The sequence below is a fragment of the Primulina huaijiensis genome, chromosome 5 (genome assembly GCF_012295235.1).
Source record: "Primulina huaijiensis isolate GDHJ02 chromosome 5, ASM1229523v2, whole genome shotgun sequence".
In the NCBI taxonomy this organism is placed as follows: Eukaryota; Viridiplantae; Streptophyta; class Magnoliopsida; order Lamiales; family Gesneriaceae; genus Primulina; species Primulina huaijiensis.
This window is the reverse complement of record NC_133310.1, coordinates 7,452,922-7,472,331: the sequence shown is the minus strand read 5'-3', so window position 1 is coordinate 7,472,331 and position 19,410 is coordinate 7,452,922. Positions and strand designations below refer to the sequence as shown.

The window sequence follows — 19,410 nt, the reverse complement described above, 5'->3', positions numbered from 1 at the left end:
TGCAAGTAATATATCATCCACATACAGAATAAGGGAACAAATATTACTCCCACTGACCTTCTAGTATATACATCAATCCATGATTTTTCTACGAATTTGAATGAAGAGATAACATCATGAAATTTCAAATACCATTGACGAGAAGCTTGTTTCAATACATATATACATTTCTTAAGCTTACATACCAATTGCTCACCTTTATTAGAGAAGAATCCTTCAGGTTGTTTCATATAAACCTCTTCCTATAATTCTCCGTTGTGAAAAGCTGCTTTCATATCCATTTGTTGTGAATCTAAGTCAAAATGTGCAACTAATGCTAGAATGATACGGAGAGCATCTTTCTTAGATACAAGAGAAAAAGTATCCTTGTAGTCGATTCTTTCCTGTTGAGTGAATCATTTAACTACGAGTCTTGCTTTATATCTTTTAATGTTGCCTAATGAGTTTTTCTTTGTTTTTAAAACCTATTTAAATACAATGACTTTTACACCATCAGGCAATTGAACAAGATCCCAAACTCCATTAAATGTCATATAATTCATCTCTTTTTTCATAGCATTAAATCATAATTTTGACTCATTACAACTCATGGCTTGTAAAAATGTTTCATGATCATTTTCGACTCCAATGTTAAACTCCGATTCTTGTAAATACACAACATAATCACTAGATATAGATGATCTTCTTATTCTAATAGATCTCTTTAGGTTTTTTGGCTGATCAACAATTTCTTGTTGTTCTTCATTAACAATTTGATATACTGGATTTTCATAAGCAATTTGTGAAAATTCAGTAAACAGTTGCCCAACACATGTTTGATCTTGAGGGGTGTGAATAATGACCAATCTATCATTTGAATAGGAGGGTTGTGAATTAATGTGATCTTTCTAAAAAAAAATATGTCATTTGAATGATCACTCTCACTAATCAAGTCATTCTCAAGAAATGTTGCATTTCTTGATTCCACAATTCTAGTGTTCTGAGATGGACAATAGAATCTGTTCCCTTTGGATTTTTCTGCATATCCGATGAAATATCCACTTATAGTTCTTGGGTCCAGTTTCTTTTCATGTGGATGGTAAACTCTTATTTCTGAAGGACAACCCAAATGCGTATATGTTGCAAACTCAATTTCCAACCTTCTAATAATTCAAATGGCATCCTTGTTTTTCACATCACGGTTGTTTTTCGGGAATCCCTCCTTGTATATTTTATCACTCTTTTGTTTTCCTCAAGTTATCGAGCAGTACATCGATCGCTTGCATAATTTTCCAGTGGTTCCAAAATGTTGCTATTGTGGAGCATGGAGGTTCCCGCACGAATCCCCTACATTTTGTTGTAGTTCTGGCAAGATTCAGCTCACTTCCCCTATTATCCCATCGCGTCTTCGTGATTTATTTATTGATGTATCGTGTCCTTTAGCTATTTTGTTTCGCTAGAAAATTGAGGTTGTATAATATTTTGTTTTCATTCACATCATTCGTAGTTCGCCTTGATAAAGATCTTGCGTCTCTTAATCATGGAGTGTATACATTTCGTGTATCGAGACAAGTGTTTCATTCTTTTCCACCTCTTGTGCCCATCAATGATGGTCCTAAATACTTCCAACTTTATTTTTGGGACAGTGACAATGAGCTACATAATAGAATATTTGTTGTTGGTGAGGAAGCCGTCGATGAATATACCATGGCTTTGTTAATGGATATATTAAAAGTGAATCCCTATGCTCAGCTTCTTAAGAGGATTAAGCAATACCCTTCTGTAAAGAAGCTGAGGTTGCATATTTGCAAAGATGTATCTGTCGATCATAGGCATTATAATAGCCCATCCGCCGATCAGTTTGCTGCTATATGGGTGGAAGGTAATGACAATGCTGATATTCCTTATGACCGAGATATTGTTGTTCACGCATATGATGGACATATGCATATAATAAAACATTACTTTGGTTGCTATGATCCACTACAATATCCGTTGTTTTTCCTCTATGGTGATATTGGTTGGCAACAACACATTCTGAAATCTGGAATTGATCATAGCCCTGATTCTGTTGGCAATAACTTGGCATCTACTTCTGGATTTCCTTCTTCTCCTTAGGATGTTGGCGGTGAAAGCCGAGGTGAGTTTTATGGGAAATTTAATATAAGATAGAAAATAATTAAAATTACGTCATTATATGGTGTAGTTGATAATTAGTGTAAATCAGATTTTCATTTATGCTTTTTAAAAAACCGAAATAGAATAATTAATTAAACAAATTACAGCTGCATATTAACGTGTATATTGATTTAATTATGTAATAATGTGAATAATTGTAACGCCCCAGATTCCACGACTGTCCTCACTGTACCAATACGATGCACCCTAGGAAATTTCCCACGAGGTCACCCATCCAAGAATTGCCCCAAGTCAAGCACGCTTAACTTTGAAATTTTTATATGATGAGCTACCGAAAATAATATGCATCTTATTGGTATGAGTAGTACATATCAAATCTTTTAAGTCATCTTCAACTGTACAGTCCATTACATTGAACAGTTTCGGAATCCTCCTCCTTCCGGTGTAAGATCGGTTCATTCATGTTCCCTCAGCCTAGAAGCCTGTCAGGAGCCGCTCATTATCCGTGCAATCTCATGGAACCGGCGATCACCCCTCGCCCTCTTAGGCTTCGAGCCTCACATGCCCACCAGCTTCCGCTTGGTTCGTCCCCAAACCACACCGTACTAGGAGAGGTCGGCTCTGATAGTAATTACCTCTGTAAATTTCATTTTAATAAAATACTTCAGCATATCAATTTTGTTTCCCAAGATTTGTTATTTGAACAATAGATTTACCCTTTAATTTTTTAGGTATATAGAGTGCAACTAAAATTTGAATCTTTTATAATATGGCCCAAATATAAAAGTAACATAGACAAACCAATCCTTGGCAAAACTATTTTGACCGAGTATTTTGAAACATGCTGCCGTGATGTGGAGGCGAAAAAATATTTGTATTCAGAATTTCCGCAGCATTATGTCTGGGATAGAAAAACGAAGGCTTGGAATGAAAGAAGGTAGAGACAAGTTATTGGTCATGTTAATTTTGCGAATCCAATTGAAGGAGAAAAGTATTATTTGCGTGTATTGTTTCTTAATGTTTGTGGGCCAATTTCATATGATGATTTGCTCACAGTTGGTGAGAGAAAGTGTTTTTCCTTCAAAGAAGCAGCACAAGTAGATGATTGTTGGGATGTGACAATACTAATTTCGAGTGTTTAAATGAGGCTATAAGATTTCATATGCCATATGCCTTGCATCGATTGTTCGCGACAATTTTAGTGTATTGTGAGCCATCTGATGTTAGGAGCTTGTGGGATGAATTTTAAGACCACTTATCTGAAAACTTCACAAAACATGGTACCACTGGTGATGTAGATGTGTTGAGTGAGACACTTGTCAGAAAATACACAAATTTATCTATACTCCTTTCAAACAAATCACCGACAATTACATCTCACGTGCACCAACCTAGTGAACATATATATACCTAAGTTTACCCAAAGAAGAATAAATTTCTCCTAATTGTTAGAAACTTGTAATACTCAAAACAATATAATGAAACCACCACCTTCCTCCTCCATCGCCACCGTCATCCGAAAGATCCGCCTTTCTCCTTATCCGTTTACTCTCTTAGCCTTCATCCTTTTCATCACCATCCTCCGCGGTGAAGGTTTTATACGTTATATATTCAGTGCCAAATTCAGTTCTTTTATATTGATTTATATAATTTTCTTGAACAAATATATATACAAAAAAACATGATTTAGTGATCTCTGTAAATTTCTTGATTCCATTTCATTCCCATTATGCAAATTCCGAGCTTCGGAATGTATCTAACATGCCTTTTTCTATATAATTCGTCAAATGTTCGCCTCAACTTATTTTGGTGTTAGAGAAGAAACTACGTACTAGGCAGGTTGGCTTATGCAAATGGATAAAGTGAAAACGATTGAGACGTATTCCAAGGAAAATGAGTGTGAGACGAGTCAAGGCAACTTTACGAGGATTCGGAGTGCTCATGTTAGAATTTTTCTCAAAAGTCATGTTTCAATACATTTATAAACATGATAAACAATGCGGAAGTAGATATAGCGTTACCTCCAGCCATCGAATGATTTGTAAGTTTTTCTGATTTCCTCATACTGATGTCTTCTAAACACTCCAATACTCTCTGTAGAAAGTGTATTTTTGTTATTATGAGGTGTGTACTTAGGGACATCAATCACCGCTATGTATAGGCATTTATCACACCATCGATGCGTGATTGCGGGAGCCTTATCGTCAAAATAAGAGATGCATGCGTGTCTCAATTTTTTAAAGTTGAGGCGGATTGTACCGTTTTTAAAAAATGTAGGCTATGGCAGTCTCCATTTCCTACACGTCTTTCCTTATTTTGATAGATATGGGTCATTTTTCTTACATTCTCCCACTTGACCCATATATCTCATTTACTGTATGAGAAAATAATATACATGAATCATTATGATATGTCATCTTAAAACGAGTATTATCTTCCTATATTACAATGCATTATGTATCTCAAATCTATATAATTGAATGAATAAACCCTATGTTTTTATTTGAGATCAAACTTTATTATATTTCTCGAATCAATGAATGTGTGAACAATAAATATGATAAAATATCACATCATAGTTTCATTAATTTGTTCTTACAACAAAATACATAAAAAAACCAAGTCTCATTCTTTCTGCATGATCATTAAATTTCAATGGTGGCGTGTCTTTAGTCAAAGGATCCGCAATCATCAATTCAGTGCTAATGTGCTCTATAATTAATTTCTTATCTTTAACATGTTCACGTATAGCTAAATACTTAATGTCGATGTGCTTGATTCGATTACCGTTTTTGTTATTTTTAGCCATAAAAACAACAGCTGAATTGCCACAATATATTCTTAATGACCTAGATATAGAATCCATAATTCTAAGCCTCGAAATGAAACTCTTCAACCACACACCACGTGAGGTTGCCTCAAATAGGATACAAACTCAGTTTCCATAGTGGATGTAGCAGTCAATGTCTGCTTTGCACTCCTCCAAGATACAACTCCACCAGCTAGCATAAAAATATATCATGAAGTGGATTTTCGTGAATCAATGCAGCCAGTAATCTGAATCAGAGTAGCCAATTACTTGTAATTTCTCAGTTCGTCTCAACATAAGCATATAATATTTGGTCCCTTGAAGGTATCTCATCACTTTCTTTGCAGCTTTACAGTGGTCTAAACCTGGATTACTCTAATATCTTCCCAACATCCCAACAAAAATGCAATATATGGTCTAGTGCAAATATGAGCATACATTAAGCTTCCGACAGAAGAAGCCTAGAAAATGTTTTTCATTTGTTCCCGATCCAAATCATTATTTAGGTGTTGGCTTAAATTAAACTTATCTCCTTTCACAATGGGAGCTATACATGGTGAACAATCTTTCATCCGATATCTCTCTAAAAATTAGTTGATATAAGTTTCTTGAGACAGACCTAGAATACCTTTAATCTGGTCTCTATGTATCTTAATGCCAAGGACATAAGATGCATCGCCCATATCCTTCATATCAAAGTTTTTAGAGTGAAATTGTTTCACCTCATATAACAAACCCTTATCATTGGTTGTAAGTAATATATCATCCACATATAGAATAAGAAAACAAATAGTACTCCCACTGACCTTCTGGTATATACATTGATCCATGATGTCTCTACGAATTTGAATGAAGAGATAACATCATGAAATTTAAAATACCATTGACGAGAAGCTTGTCTCAATCCATGTATAGAATTCTTGAGCTTACATATCAATTGCTCACCTTTACTAGAGAAGAATCCTTCAGGTTGTTTTATATAAACCTCTTCCTTTAATTCTACGTTGAGAAAAGCTGTTTTCACATCCATTTGTTGTAAATCTAAGTCAAAATGTGTCACTAATACTAGAATGATACGGAGAGCATCTTTCATAGATACAGGAGAAAAAGTCTCCTTGTAGTCGATTTCTTCCTGCTGAGTGAATCCTTTAGCTATGAGTCTTGCTTTATATCTTTTAATGTTGCCTAATGAGCCTTTCTTTGTTTTGAAGACCCATTTACATAAAATAGCTTTTACACCATCAGGTAACTGAATAAGATCCCAGACTCCATTAAATGCCATAGAATTCATCTATTTTTTCATAGCCTTAAATCATAATTTTGACTCATTACAACTCATGGCTTGTAAAAACGTTTCAGTAGCATTTTCGACTCCAATGTTAAACTCCAATTCTTGTAAAAACACAAAATAATCACTAGATATAGCTGATATTCTTATTCTAGTAGATCTTCTTAGGTTGTTTGGCTGGTCAACAATTTCTTGTTGTTCTTCATTAAAAACTTGATCTACTGGATTTTCATAGGAGATTTGTGGAACTTCAATAATCAGTTGCCTAACACCTGTTTGATCTTGAGGGTTGTGAATAACAATCAATCTATCATTTGAATATGAGGGTTGTGAATTAATGTGATCTTTCTAAAAAAATTATTTCATTTGAATGATCACTCCCACTAATCAAGTTATTCTCAAGAAATTTTTCATTTCTTGATTCCACAATTCTAATGTTGTGAAATGGGCAATAGAATCTGTACCATTTGGATTATTCTGCATACCTGATGAAATATCCACTTATAGTTCTTGGGTCCGGTTTCTTTTCATGTGGATTGTAAACTCTTATTTCTGAAGCACAACCCTATTGCGTATATGTTGAAAATTCGGTTTCCAATCTTTTAATAATTCAAATGACATCTTTAGGACAACCTTATTTAGAACTCGATTTAATATATACACAGATGTCTTAAGAGTTTCAATCAACAAGTATTTATGAAGTTTGGAGCTACTAAACATGCTCCTCACTATGTCTAATAATATTCGATTTCTCTTCTCAGCTACGCCATTTTGGTCCGAAGAACCAGGCATACTATATTAGACAACAATCCCATGCTCTTGGAGAAACTTCACAAACTGACCAGGTGCATGTCCATTCTTAGTGTATCTACTGTAATATTCTCCACCTCTATCAGTTTTAACGATCTTAATTTGTTTATCACATTGCTTCTCCACTTCAGTCTTGAAAACCTTGAAGGCTTCAAGTGTTTCGTTTTTATTATGAAGCATGTACATATACATGTATCGTGAGTAATCATCGATGAAAGAGATGAAGAATTTCGGACTTTGCATGTCTATATCTAGACAAAAAATATCTGAATGTATGATTTTTAATATTTCTGTACTCCTCTTTGCACCTTTTTTAGACTTATTGGTCTGCTTTTCCTTTATGCAGTCCACACAAGTTTCAAAATTAGTAAAATATAAAATACTAAGTACTCCATCATTCACTAATCTTTTAATCATCTCTATGGAGATGTGTCCCAATCTCATGTACCATAATATAGTGGAATTTTCTTTTATAACACATCTTTAATACCTCTCTGAACATGCATAGTGGTGTTACTATTTTGTAAAGAAATAAAGAAAAAATCATCAATCATTGTACCATTTCCAGCAATATTTGATTTATCCAAAAACTGAAAGGAATAACCAAGGAGTACAAGATATAAAAATGAAATTAAATTACTAGAAAAACTAGGAACATAAAATATCTTTTCCAATTTTAAAATAAATCCACTATCTAATATAAGGCAACAAGTCCCAATAACCTCCATATGCAAAGATATCTTGTTTCCTGAATAGATGTTCTACTCATTTCTTTGAGGTTTCCTTAGCCTTTGCATACCATGAAAGATCCTTGTAACATAGATTGTAGAACCAGAATCAATCCATCATGTGTTATAAATCATATCAACCATATTAGATTCATAACAGACAAATGAAATCGGAATACCTTTCTTTTCAAGTCAATACTTAAATTTAATGCAATCCTTCTTCATGTGTCCTGTCTTTTTAAAGAAGAAACACTTGGATTCTTTCTTGATGTCAGGTTGAGGTAGAATTATAACTTTCACTTTTCCCTTGACTTTGGCTTGTTTCTTATACTTTCCTTGTGTAGTAAAAATATTATCACCCGTTTCCATTAACAACCTTCATTTCTCTTAAACACACATGGTCATTAATTCAATTATTAACCACTTATTTTTATGTGTGTTGTAAGAAATTTTGAAGGGTCCATATTTTTGTGGAAGAGTGCATAAAATGTAGTGCACAAAAAAGTTTCAGACATCTCCACTTCAAGTGTCTTGAGTCGAGCCGTTATGTCCCACATTTTCATGATGTGCTCTCGCACACCTCTCACACTGGTGAGCCCTAATGAAGAGAATTTCATAACTAGGGTGCTGACAAGTGCATTATCTGAAGACTGAAACTGTTCATCAATAGCCTTCAGTAATTCTTTGACATTATTATCCTAATCGACAAAACCACGCATACTAGCAGAGATTTTGGTCTTTTTGAACAGTACGCAGAATCGATTAGATCACTCCCATTTTTAATAAAGATCAGCATCATCTGGAATGATGTTATCAATAATAGTAGATGGTTCGTCTTTCCATATAGCATAATCAATATCCATCTACTCTAACCGAAGAAGGATTCTTTCTTTCCATATTTTATAATTATCGTCTTTCAGTTCGGGAATGTAACATTTCATATCAGAAAAACTCGCATGTTGCATAATTGCATAAAATATAATATGATTATTATTTTTAAAATTTTGAGGTAATATCATGTTTTACCAATGTAAATCATGTTTTAAAAAACTAGTGACATAAAATTTGTCTATGGGCTAAAATTTTAATTCAATAAGATTTTTCTGGAACTTTATAATAAAACTATCAAAATATATTTTTCATTAACTTCTGTGGGTAAATTAAGAAAAATATAATTTTGATATTTTAATCTAATTAGTTTTATAAATATAACAAAAATTTCTGTGTGGTAAAATTTATTATGTTTATATAATTAATTACAATTGATGTTCATTATGTGATCCAAATTCACTTAATGCATAATTTCCATAATTAAGAATGATGTGGTTGTCCCTTAATTATTTAAAATTATACGCTTTACTGGACAAAACTTTGGCTTTACTTAATGCTTTATATAATAATTATTTAAGAGGATTATGACGTTATGCTACTTTTGAAAAATACTAGCTTTAAGTTTGGTTTGATGTTTACGGTTTTATGACTTTTACTGCACTTTTAAGATTTTGAGTAAAATAAATGTTGAGTTTATTTTAATGGTGCAAAAAATATATATACATATATATCTATAGGTTTGGCTGAAGGGTTTTAAAAAGTAAAAAAAATTCTAGTATATTTTAAAGAAAAACGAGTTAGAGACGTTTCAATATTAGTAGGTTTTAAAACATATATCTCGAGTTAAGACAAAAGACCCACTTATAAAAATAGGTGTTCAAATTTTATCAAAATATTTAAGCCAACTTACCCGATTGTTTTTCAATAAGAAAAATGTGTAAAATGATTTATTCGAAAATGGTTAGAGCTTCGTTTGAATTCGGACAACGTTCAAACATAATTTCGAATCGATACTCTGGCAGCACTTAAACTAAAAAATGATGCAGAACCTTGTATGTTGTGGACCTCTGTTTATAGGTCTCCAAGGATGAGGTCAAGGTTCACTGAATTACGGCGATTTATCTCACTTTAAATTTCATTATTTTGTTCTATGAGATCTATTAGTTGTCATATAATGGCCATAAATTTAGATGTTACAAAGTTCTCAATAATCATATACATTGTAACTCTGCAGTGTTAGGCAAGTGGAGGGACCCACACAAAATAAAATATTCAAAATATTTTATCCCACATCGATTTGTTTGCAAAGTTGCAGGAGAGAAGTAGTTATAAATAGAGCTCAATTCCTTCAGTTATTGTATCCCAAAATCAAAATCTTTTTATCTTTGATAAAAAGAGAGTGCATAGAAAAAAAGAGTGTATTTTTTTCTTGAGTGCGGGAATTCTCTTGTGTGAGTTAGAGAAATTATTTTCTCGGTATACTCGGGTTGGGAGTGTGAGAAATATTGAGTGTATTGGTGTATACACTTGTTGTAATATTTCTTCCAGTTATAAAAGTTGCAGTGCTCCGTGGACGTAGCTTATATTGGGTGAACCACGTAAATCTTTGTGTTCTTGTTGGTTATTTTATTCCGCATTTTTTGGATACTATTATCATCGTGATCGGCATAGCTTCGGTGTAATTCCCCAACAACTTGTATCAGATCCTTGTTGTGAAAATTCTTAAGAATTCTGAGTATGCTTTGTGGTTGCAGCTTTGTCTGATCTTCTACATTAGAAAAGATTTTTTAGATTTTTTGCTAAGGCTAGAGAAGTGATGGCCGGAGATGATGGATCGGAACCGGGAATCAACAAGTTCGATGGAACAGATTTTTCGTTCTGGCGGTTACAGATAAGAGATTATCTATACAGTAAGAAGCTGCATCAACCACTATCAAGAAAAAAACCGGAAAAGATGGAGGCTGATGATTGGGAGCTCTTTGACCGACAGATTTTAGGTGTCATACGATTGACCCTAACAAAGAACGTGGCGCATAACGTGGCGGAGGCCAAAACCACGGAGGAGATGATGACCATTCTATCAGACATGTACGAGAAGCCATCAGCAAACAACAAAGTACATCTCATGAAGAAGTTATTCAACTTGAAGATGGGAAAAGGTGCTTCGGTGCCGAAACACATAAATGAATTCAACACGATTGTCTCCCAGCTGACATCTGTGGACATCAAATTTGATGATGAGATTCGGTCACTTATTCTTCTGGCGTCTTTACCAGATAATTGGGAACCGATGCGGGCAGCGGTTAGCAACTCTGTTGGAAAAGGAAAACTACAACTCAATGATGTTAGAGATCAAATCCTTGCTGAAGAAGTTCGCAGGAAAGACTCGGGTGAAGCAACATCATCGAGATGTGCTCTAAATCTTGATAACAGAGAAAGAGGCAGGAGTGGTGAAAGGAGTTCCAACCGATGACGCGGTAGATCCAAGTCAAGAAATAGAAAAGACAAAAACCTTTTTGAAAAGAATATGAAGTGCTGGAGCTGTGATGAGACTGGTCACCTGAAAAAGAACTGCAGATCAACGAAGAATAATGCCAATGCTGTCACTGATGAAGTACATGATGCTCTGCTATTATCCATGGAAAGCCCTGTTGATTCTTGGGTTATGGACTCTGGAGCTTCGTTTCATACCACTGGTGATCGCGATGTATTTAATAATTACATCGCTGGCGATTACGGAAAAGTGTTCCTGGCTGATGGAAAACCCTTGGAAATTGTTGGTATGGGTGATGTACGAATGAAGATGACGAATGGATCTGTCTGGAAAATCAACAAATTCAGGCATGTACCAAAATTGACATGCAATCTGATCTCGGTGGGACAGCTCGATGATGAAGGCCACAATATGACCTTCGGTGATGGTTCCTGGAAAGTGAACAAAGGAGCCATGATTGTTGCTCGAGGAATGAAAACTGGAACACTATATATGACTTCCAGTTGCAGAGACACATTAGCAGCTGTGGATGCTGGAGCCAATTCAAGTCTATGGCATTATAGACGTGGACACATGAATGAGAAGGGAATGAAGATGTTGGTGTCAAAAGGAAAGCTACCAGAATGAAAGACTGTTGAACGCCAACTATGTGAAAGCTGTATCTTTGGAAAGCAGAAGAAGGTGAGCTTTTCAAAAGGCGGTAGAGAACCGAAAGCAGCAAAGTTGGAGCTGGTTCATACTGATGTATGGGGACCATCTCCTGTGACATCCCTTGGAGGCTCGAGATACTATGTCACATTCATTGACGATTCGAGTAGAAGAGTTTGGGTTTATTTTCTGAAAAATAAATATGATGTTTACGAGACCTTTAAAAGGTGGAAAGCCATGGTGGAAAATGAGACCAACTTGAAGGTGAAGTGCTTACGGTCTGACAATGGTGGAGAATATGAAGATGTTGAGTTCAAGAAATATTGTGCACAGAACGGGATCAAGATGGAGAAAATCATTCCTGGTACACCTCAATAGAATGGTGTAGCTGAAAGGATGAACATGACCTTGAATGAAGGCGCAAGGAGCATGAGATTGCATTCTGGATTGCCAAAATCATTCTGGGCTGATTCTGTTAACACTGCAGCATATCTTATCAACACAGGACCTTCGGTACCATTGGACTACAAAATACCCGACGAGGTTTGGAGCGGCAAAGAAGTAAACATTTCTTTCTTGAAAGTGTTTGGATGTCTATCCTATGTTCATATTGATTCAGCAAGCAGAACAAAACTTGATCCGAAATCAAAGAAGTGCTTCTTTATTGGTTATGGAGATAATGAGTTTGGTTATCGTTTCTGGGACGACCAAAATCGGAAGATCATTAGGAGCAGGGATGTAATTTTTAATGAGAAACTTCTGTACAAGGACGAGTCAGACATTGGAGCTGGAGATGAATGTCCTGAAGTCAAGAAGACTGATGAAGTGCCATTGACATATATTCTTGTGAATGAATCGAAAACCAGTAACCAGGAAGGTGAAGAAGAAACTGCACAAGATGATGACCCACAAACTCCGGTGATTGAACTCAGGAGATCTTTGAGAACCATTAGACCACCTGATAGATACTCCCCTGCACTTCACTATATTTTGCTGACAGACAAAGGTGAACCGGAGACCTATGAAGAGGCAATGAAAAATGATGATTCAACCAAGTGGGAGTTGGCCATGGAAGATGAGATGGATTCACTGTCATCCAATCAGACGTGGGAGTCGACAGAACTTCCGCAAGGCAAAAAGGCGTTACATAACAAGTGGGTGTACCGGTTAAAAGAAGAGCATGATGGTAGCAAGCGGTACAAAGCAAGACTTGTTGTAAAAGGCTTCCAACAACGGGAAATAATTGATTACACCGAGATTTTCTCTCCGGTGGTTAAATTAACCACTATCAGGACATTACTTAGACTAGTGGCGAAGGAAGACTTACATTTGGAGCAATTGGATGTAAAGACTGCGTTTCTTCACGGTGACCTAGATGAAGAAATTTATATGAAGCAGCCACAGGGCTTTGAAGTACGGGGAAAAGAGAGAATGGTGTGCTAACTTCAGAAGAGCTTGTACGGTCTCAAACAAGCTCCAAGACAGTGGTACAAGAAATTTGATGGATTCATGAGTGAAAATAGATTCCTACGGTGTCCAGCTGATCACTGCTGTTATGTGCACACGTTTGACGGTTCTTATATCATACTACTGCTATATGTAGATGATATGCTGATAGCTGGAGCTTGTCTGGAAGAAATTGATAAACTCAAGAAAGATTTATCAAAGGAATTTGCCATGAAGGATTTGGGTGCTGCAAAGCAAATCCTTGGAATGAGAATCTTTAGAGACCGGGTGAATGGATTCTTGAAGTTATCTTAAGAAGAGTACGTGAAAAAGATGGTTAGCAGATTTAATATGGATGAAGCAAAATCTGTGAGTACTCCTTTGGCTAGTCATTTCAAACTAACCAAAGCACAATCAATATCGACAGAGCAGGAGCAGACTTATATGAATAAGGTTCCTTATGCTTCTGCTGTTGGAAGCTTCATGTATGCAATGGTGTGCACAAGACCAGACATAGCACATGCAGTGGGAGTTGTGAGCAGGTTTATGAGTAATCCAAGAAAGCAACACTGGGAAGCAATTAAGTGGATTCTCAGGTATTTGAAAGGTACTGCTAGTTGTTCTTTATGCTTCAGGAGATCAAAATTTGGCTTACAGGGTTTTGTCGATGCCGATATGGGTGGAGACCTGGATGGCAGGAAAAGTACTACTGGATATGTGTTCACATTAGGTGGTACAGTTGTAAGCTGGGTGTCTAAGCTGCAAAAGATTGTTGCGCTTTCGACTACTGAGGCTGAGTATGTTGTAGTTACAGAAGCTAGCAAGGAGAAGATATGGTTGAAATCCTTTCTGGAGAAATTGGGTCAGAAGCTTGAAGATAGCACATTATACTGTGACAGTCAGAGTGCGATTCATTTAGCAAAAAATCCTGTTTATCATGCTAGGACAAAGCATATACATGTTAGGTACCATTTCATCAGATCAGTGCTGGAAGATGGAGTCTTGATGCTGGAGAAGATTCCTGGAAGTAAAAATCCAGCCGATATGCTCACGAAGACGGTAACCATTGACAAACTGAAGTTGTGTTCAACTTCAGTTGGACTGCAAGAATAAATGAGGAGATATGAGCTGCTGCAATGATGATGTGAAGACGTGATTGAAATCAATTCTTCAAGTGGGAGAATTGTTAGGCAAGTGGAGGGGCCCACACAAAATAAAATATTCAAAATATTTTATCCCACATCGATTTTTTTACAAAGTTGCAGGAGGTAATTAATTATAAATAGAGCTCAATTCCTTCAGTTATTGTATCCCAAAATCAAAAGCTTTTTATCTTGAGTGCGGGAATTCTCTTGTGTGAGTTAGGGAAATTATTTTCTCGGTATACTCGGGTTGGGAGTGTGAGAAATATTGAGTGTATTAGTGTATACACTTGTTGTAATATTTCTTCCATTTATAAAAATTGCAGTGCTCCGTGGACGTAGCCTATATTAGGTGAACCACGTAAATTTTTGTGTTCTTGTTGGTTATTTTATTCCGTATTTTTTGGATACTATTATCATCGTGATCGCCATAGCTTCAGTGTAATTCCCCAACATGCAGTTGGGAGCTACAATGGATGTGTGTACTACATATTGATTCTTGGAAGGAAAGATGAATTAACGTTTTATTACCGATTTTTTGCCCAAAAAATCGAATGCAATCCATAAATGATATATTCATATTAAGAGTAGGAGAAAAAATTGATTTATGGGATGAGAAACGTGTATGTTGTTAGTTTAAAAGTATGCAAATTTTCTTTTTAAGACTAGAATCCTAAATTTCCAAGATATGGTGTCGATCTTAAATCCTACAAAGAGAAACATATTTTTCAAGATTAATGTTAATTAACTTTCCTACTCCTCATGATTTTTATATTAACCTAAATATAGGGAATTAAGGTGTTAATGGAGAGTACATTATGTATAAATAATTTCAAGTTACACAATATAATTAAGTCACATGCAAATTTGTTCTTAATTCTCACTTCTTAGAAAATTTAATTAATTCAATAAAAAAATCAAAGGTCGACTGAAACATTAATAACACCATCGAACAAACAAATTTAGAAACTTCATCTGTAATATTTTCTTAAAATTTATAAGTTTTATTCCCATGATTTTCTAGTTATTACATTTTAATCCTCCCATTGATGAACATATATATACCATGCACACTTAAATTTCTCCTAACTATTGGAAACTTGTAATACTCAAACAAATGAAGCCACCACTATCTTCCTCCCCTTGCTCCGCCTCCGCCTCCACCACCCTCTTCCGAAAGGGTCGCCTCTCGCCCTATCTCTTTACTCTATTAGCATTCATCCTTTTCATTATCATCCTCCAAAGTGAAGACTTTACAAGTTACATATTCCGTGCGGAATTCACTACCGATCGATCTTTTCACCGGGACCAAACCATATCATCTTCCACAAGTAAATTCGTATGACATAATTATTTCCCATATATACATTTCTCGTTTTCTAACATCACCTCAATCAGTAGTGAAGTGTTGGCCAGCATGAGCCATATATCTTTTCCTCTACCTTGATTTTTCTTTTCTATAATTTTTTTTGTAATTTTCTTGATCAAATACATACAAAACACGATTTAATTACTTCCCCTAACAATATCGAATTTTATTTCGTTACCTTCCTAACTTCACTACTTATTTAATGTGCACTTTTATATGATTAGTAAAATGTTTGTGTCTACTTTTTTTTTTTTTTTTTGGTGTTAGAGGAGAAAGTAGAAGAAAAGTTGGCATTTGCAATTGGAGAGAGTGATAATAACTGCGATATATTCCACGGATTATGGGTGCGAGACGAGTCATGGCCGATCTACGAGGAATGGGAGTGCCCCTACATACAACCACAGTTGGCATGCCAAGCATACGGCCGGCCGGACAAGGGCTATCAACAGTGGAGATGGCAACCTTATGGATGTTCCCTTCCTAGGTATTATTATCATTTTTATTTTAACACAATGGCATGCTAAAAGGAAGCAATGTATATGGATAATTTTTGGAGGTATGATATCTTTACATATGTATATATCTATCAAATATGTGAGAGGTTGGTACCTACTATAATCGGAGAAACATCGTCTTTCCCTATAAACGCGGTGCGTGCATGCATATTAAATTTTAATATAAAATTTTTGTATACTATAATTCAGTTCTTTTCATTTTTGGCTTTTTAACCATGTTTGGCTTGAGAATGACAATTTTGAAATTAGAAAAAAGATTTCACCAAAACGCAGTTGGTCGCTTTCTTTATTAGTAGTAATATGTTGTTAATGAAGATCAAATCTTTAGACAAGTATTATTTGCAACTTGTAATGCATGTTACAAGAATTCAATAATCAATTTTAATATATTGAATTTTTAAAATTTTAAGGAAAAAAATTAATGTTTTCGTTTCTAAAAAAATAAAATTTAAAAATGCTATATATAATTGGCACACTACCAAACTTGATGATTAAAATTAAATTTAATATATAAGAGTTATACTAAAATTGATATCTCATTAAACAATTGCATCATGATAACACTGTTAATCACAGTAATATGCACATATAGGAAATTACAACAAATGTGACATGTAGGTTCAATGCGACATTATTTATGGAATCTCTTCGAGGAAAACGAATGATGTTCGTGGGAGATTCTTTAAACCGGGGACAATACATTTCCATGGTATGCTTGCTCCACAGAGCCGTAGCCGAAAATGCGAAATCCCTGAAATATTCGGGACCGAATATGGTTTTTACTGCCAAGGTATGCATCTGTCTTATTTGCAAACCTCACAAATATTCTGTTATTGTTTATATGTTTTGCATGAACATTAAACTAGTTGATTGTTCTGCTTAGGCGCATCTGTTCCTGGATTTACATTCTGTTGGTTGAGATGTGGTCAAAATGTCGTCGTGAAAATATTCGGAGAAAAAATCTCTAATAGTATACATACATGACATCGAATATTGTTGAAATGAATTGACGCTAGAAAATTGCTAACATGACACTGAGTCATTTCAGCTTTGTGCCAAACAGAGGGGGAAAAAGGAAAGGAAGCAATATAAATGTGGTAATTATAAGCCTCCCTCATACAGGAATTAAATAATACTTTCCAATATGAAATGAAAATATTAGGGAAAAAGAGTTGTTATGTTGCACAATTTTTTGACTTGTAAATTTCTTCAAAATAATTATTTTTTTTTTATTTTAACCGAACCAATAATAGTATATGCTAGACATGTTCAACGTTGATTATAATATGGAAAAGTTATCCAAATCGTCCCTTAACTTGGACTATTTTCGCTTTTGGTCTAATAATAAAGGGAAAGGAGTTCATGATTTCAATCCTTCTTTCTTTTTCCGTTCTTCTCGGGCGGTACTCTTGCTCTTCCTGACTTGATGAAAGTCCTTCTTTTCCGGCTAGGAATCGTCAAAGTTAGTCCCAGTTTGGCAATTGTTTTCTTTCTTGTTTTTTTGTTTTTTAACTTCTAATAAATTTTAATCATGGAACTATAAATTGTTAACATGACATCAGATCTTATTGATGTGTCTGATGACAAAACAGTTTATTGGTGGAAAAGGATTTAAATTGAAAAAAAAAATCATGTTCTTGTACTAATACCAAAATTATGACGATTTATGAGACGATTTTTTGCAATTTTCCCTTAAAACTCAGGAAATTCAGACTTTAAACTTGCTTTTGATCATGTGTTCAGGATTACAATGCAACGGTCGAGTTCTACTGGGCACCTCTTCTGTTAGAATCAAACGCAGACCACCCAAAAAAGAAAATAACTGATAGAATAATTCGTAAAGGTTCCATCGACGTGCATGGGAAACACTGGAAAGGAGTCGATATACTTGTCTTCGGTTGTTACGTGTGGTGGGCTAGAGGAGTAGAATATATCAACATTTTGTAAGTTTATTTCTTAACCTTATTTTATTGTCTGATAATCGTACCATAAATCCTATGTATGCATTATATATTTCTATTTTTTATTTTAATAAATAAATATAAAAAAAAAAAAAACAGGAGAGGTACTTTTGAAGATGAAGTAAAAGACGTTGTGAAGGTGCGAACAGAGGAAGCATATGGTTTGGCAATCGAAGGAATGATGGAATGGTGTGAGAAAAATATGGATCCCAAGAAAACAAGAGTCTTCTTCACTAGCATGTCACCTTTCCATCAAAAGTAAGTTAGTTCAAACAATGGTAAATTATTTGATTTATCACAAAATTGTATCTATTATATTATATTATATTTATTTCTTGCTCTAATGATTCAAATATATATATAAAAAAAAAAATCAATTTCACTAGCATAGATATTAGTTATTAAAAGGAAAAATTTAAAACTAGAGGTGTCAAAATAAGCTAGGTTTCCCGTCATAGAAAATTGGTGAGTTAGGTTGACGATATCTCTTCATGTTTCATTAATATAGCGGGTTACAAGCTGCTCCACCGTGCCTCGCGTAGCTAATTTGACACAAAACTGGCTAGGACTGACCCGTCCAGCCACTTAAAATATATGGGTTTGGTTCGGTTGGGTTGGCAATTTCCTTACCCCGTCCCCCATTGGCCCATTATGACAGCAATGTTCAAAACAATGCAGGAGTAGTGAATGGGGAGGGCTTCCGGATGGGAACTGCTACAACGAAACAACCTTGATAGATGATCAAACATACTGGGGATATGAGTGCAGCAAACCTATAATGAGAGTCATTTCTGAAGCTTTCAACAGATCACAGTTTCCCATCATATTTCTCAATGTCACGCAACTTTCGGGTTACCGAAAAGACGCGCATTCGTCTGTATACAAGAAACAGTGGGTCCCTTTAACTCCGGAAAAGATTGCGAATCCGATGAGTTACGCCGATTGTGTGCATTGGTGTCTACCTGGGGTTCCTGATACCTGGAATGAATTCTTGTTCTCTAAGCTTTTTTATCCTTGAGGTAATGGAAATTTCCAAGGGTTCGGTTTGCAGGAAGCTCTGGAAAAGCATGAAAATTCATTTAGACCACATTAAGACAAGAAAAAATTTATGGGACAACAAAAAAATTATATATAGGTATACTTTGTCAATTGTTATCAATGATTTGTATATCTTTTTTTCTAATTACAATTTTTTCATCATCTTTATTTTGTATTTTCTTTGTTGCGCTATTATTATCGTCTTAAATATTT

At 35.0% G+C, this 19,410-nt stretch overlaps 1 protein-coding gene across 1 annotated transcript; it reads left to right on the top strand.

The window, feature by feature from the left end:
* The first annotated feature begins 15,431 nt into the window (after positions 1-15,431).
* Positions 15,432-19,215, top strand: LOC140976588 (protein trichome birefringence-like 33). The gene is made up of 6 exons (XM_073440824.1): positions 15,432-15,645; positions 15,951-16,167; positions 16,817-16,988; positions 17,942-18,141; positions 18,259-18,417; positions 18,838-19,215. The coding sequence occupies exons 1-6, from the start codon at positions 15,432-15,434 to the stop codon at positions 19,175-19,177; spliced, it is 1,302 nt and encodes a 433-aa protein (XP_073296925.1). The 3' UTR covers positions 19,178-19,215.
* Positions 19,216-19,410: the final 195 nt, after the last annotated feature.

Bases quoted from the DNA above. Each gene is read 5' to 3' on its own strand.
- LOC140976588 (XM_073440824.1), top strand. From the start codon at position 15,432: ATGAAGCCACCACTATCTTCCTCCCCTTGCTCCGCCTCCGCCTCCACC. The intron at 15,646-15,950 runs GTAAATTCGTAT...TTTTGGTGTTAG, and splicing joins AACCATATCATCTTCCACAA to AGGAGAAAGTAGAAGAAAAG. The intron at 18,418-18,837 runs GTAAGTTAGTTC...AAAACAATGCAG, and splicing joins ATGTCACCTTTCCATCAAAA to GAGTAGTGAATGGGGAGGGC.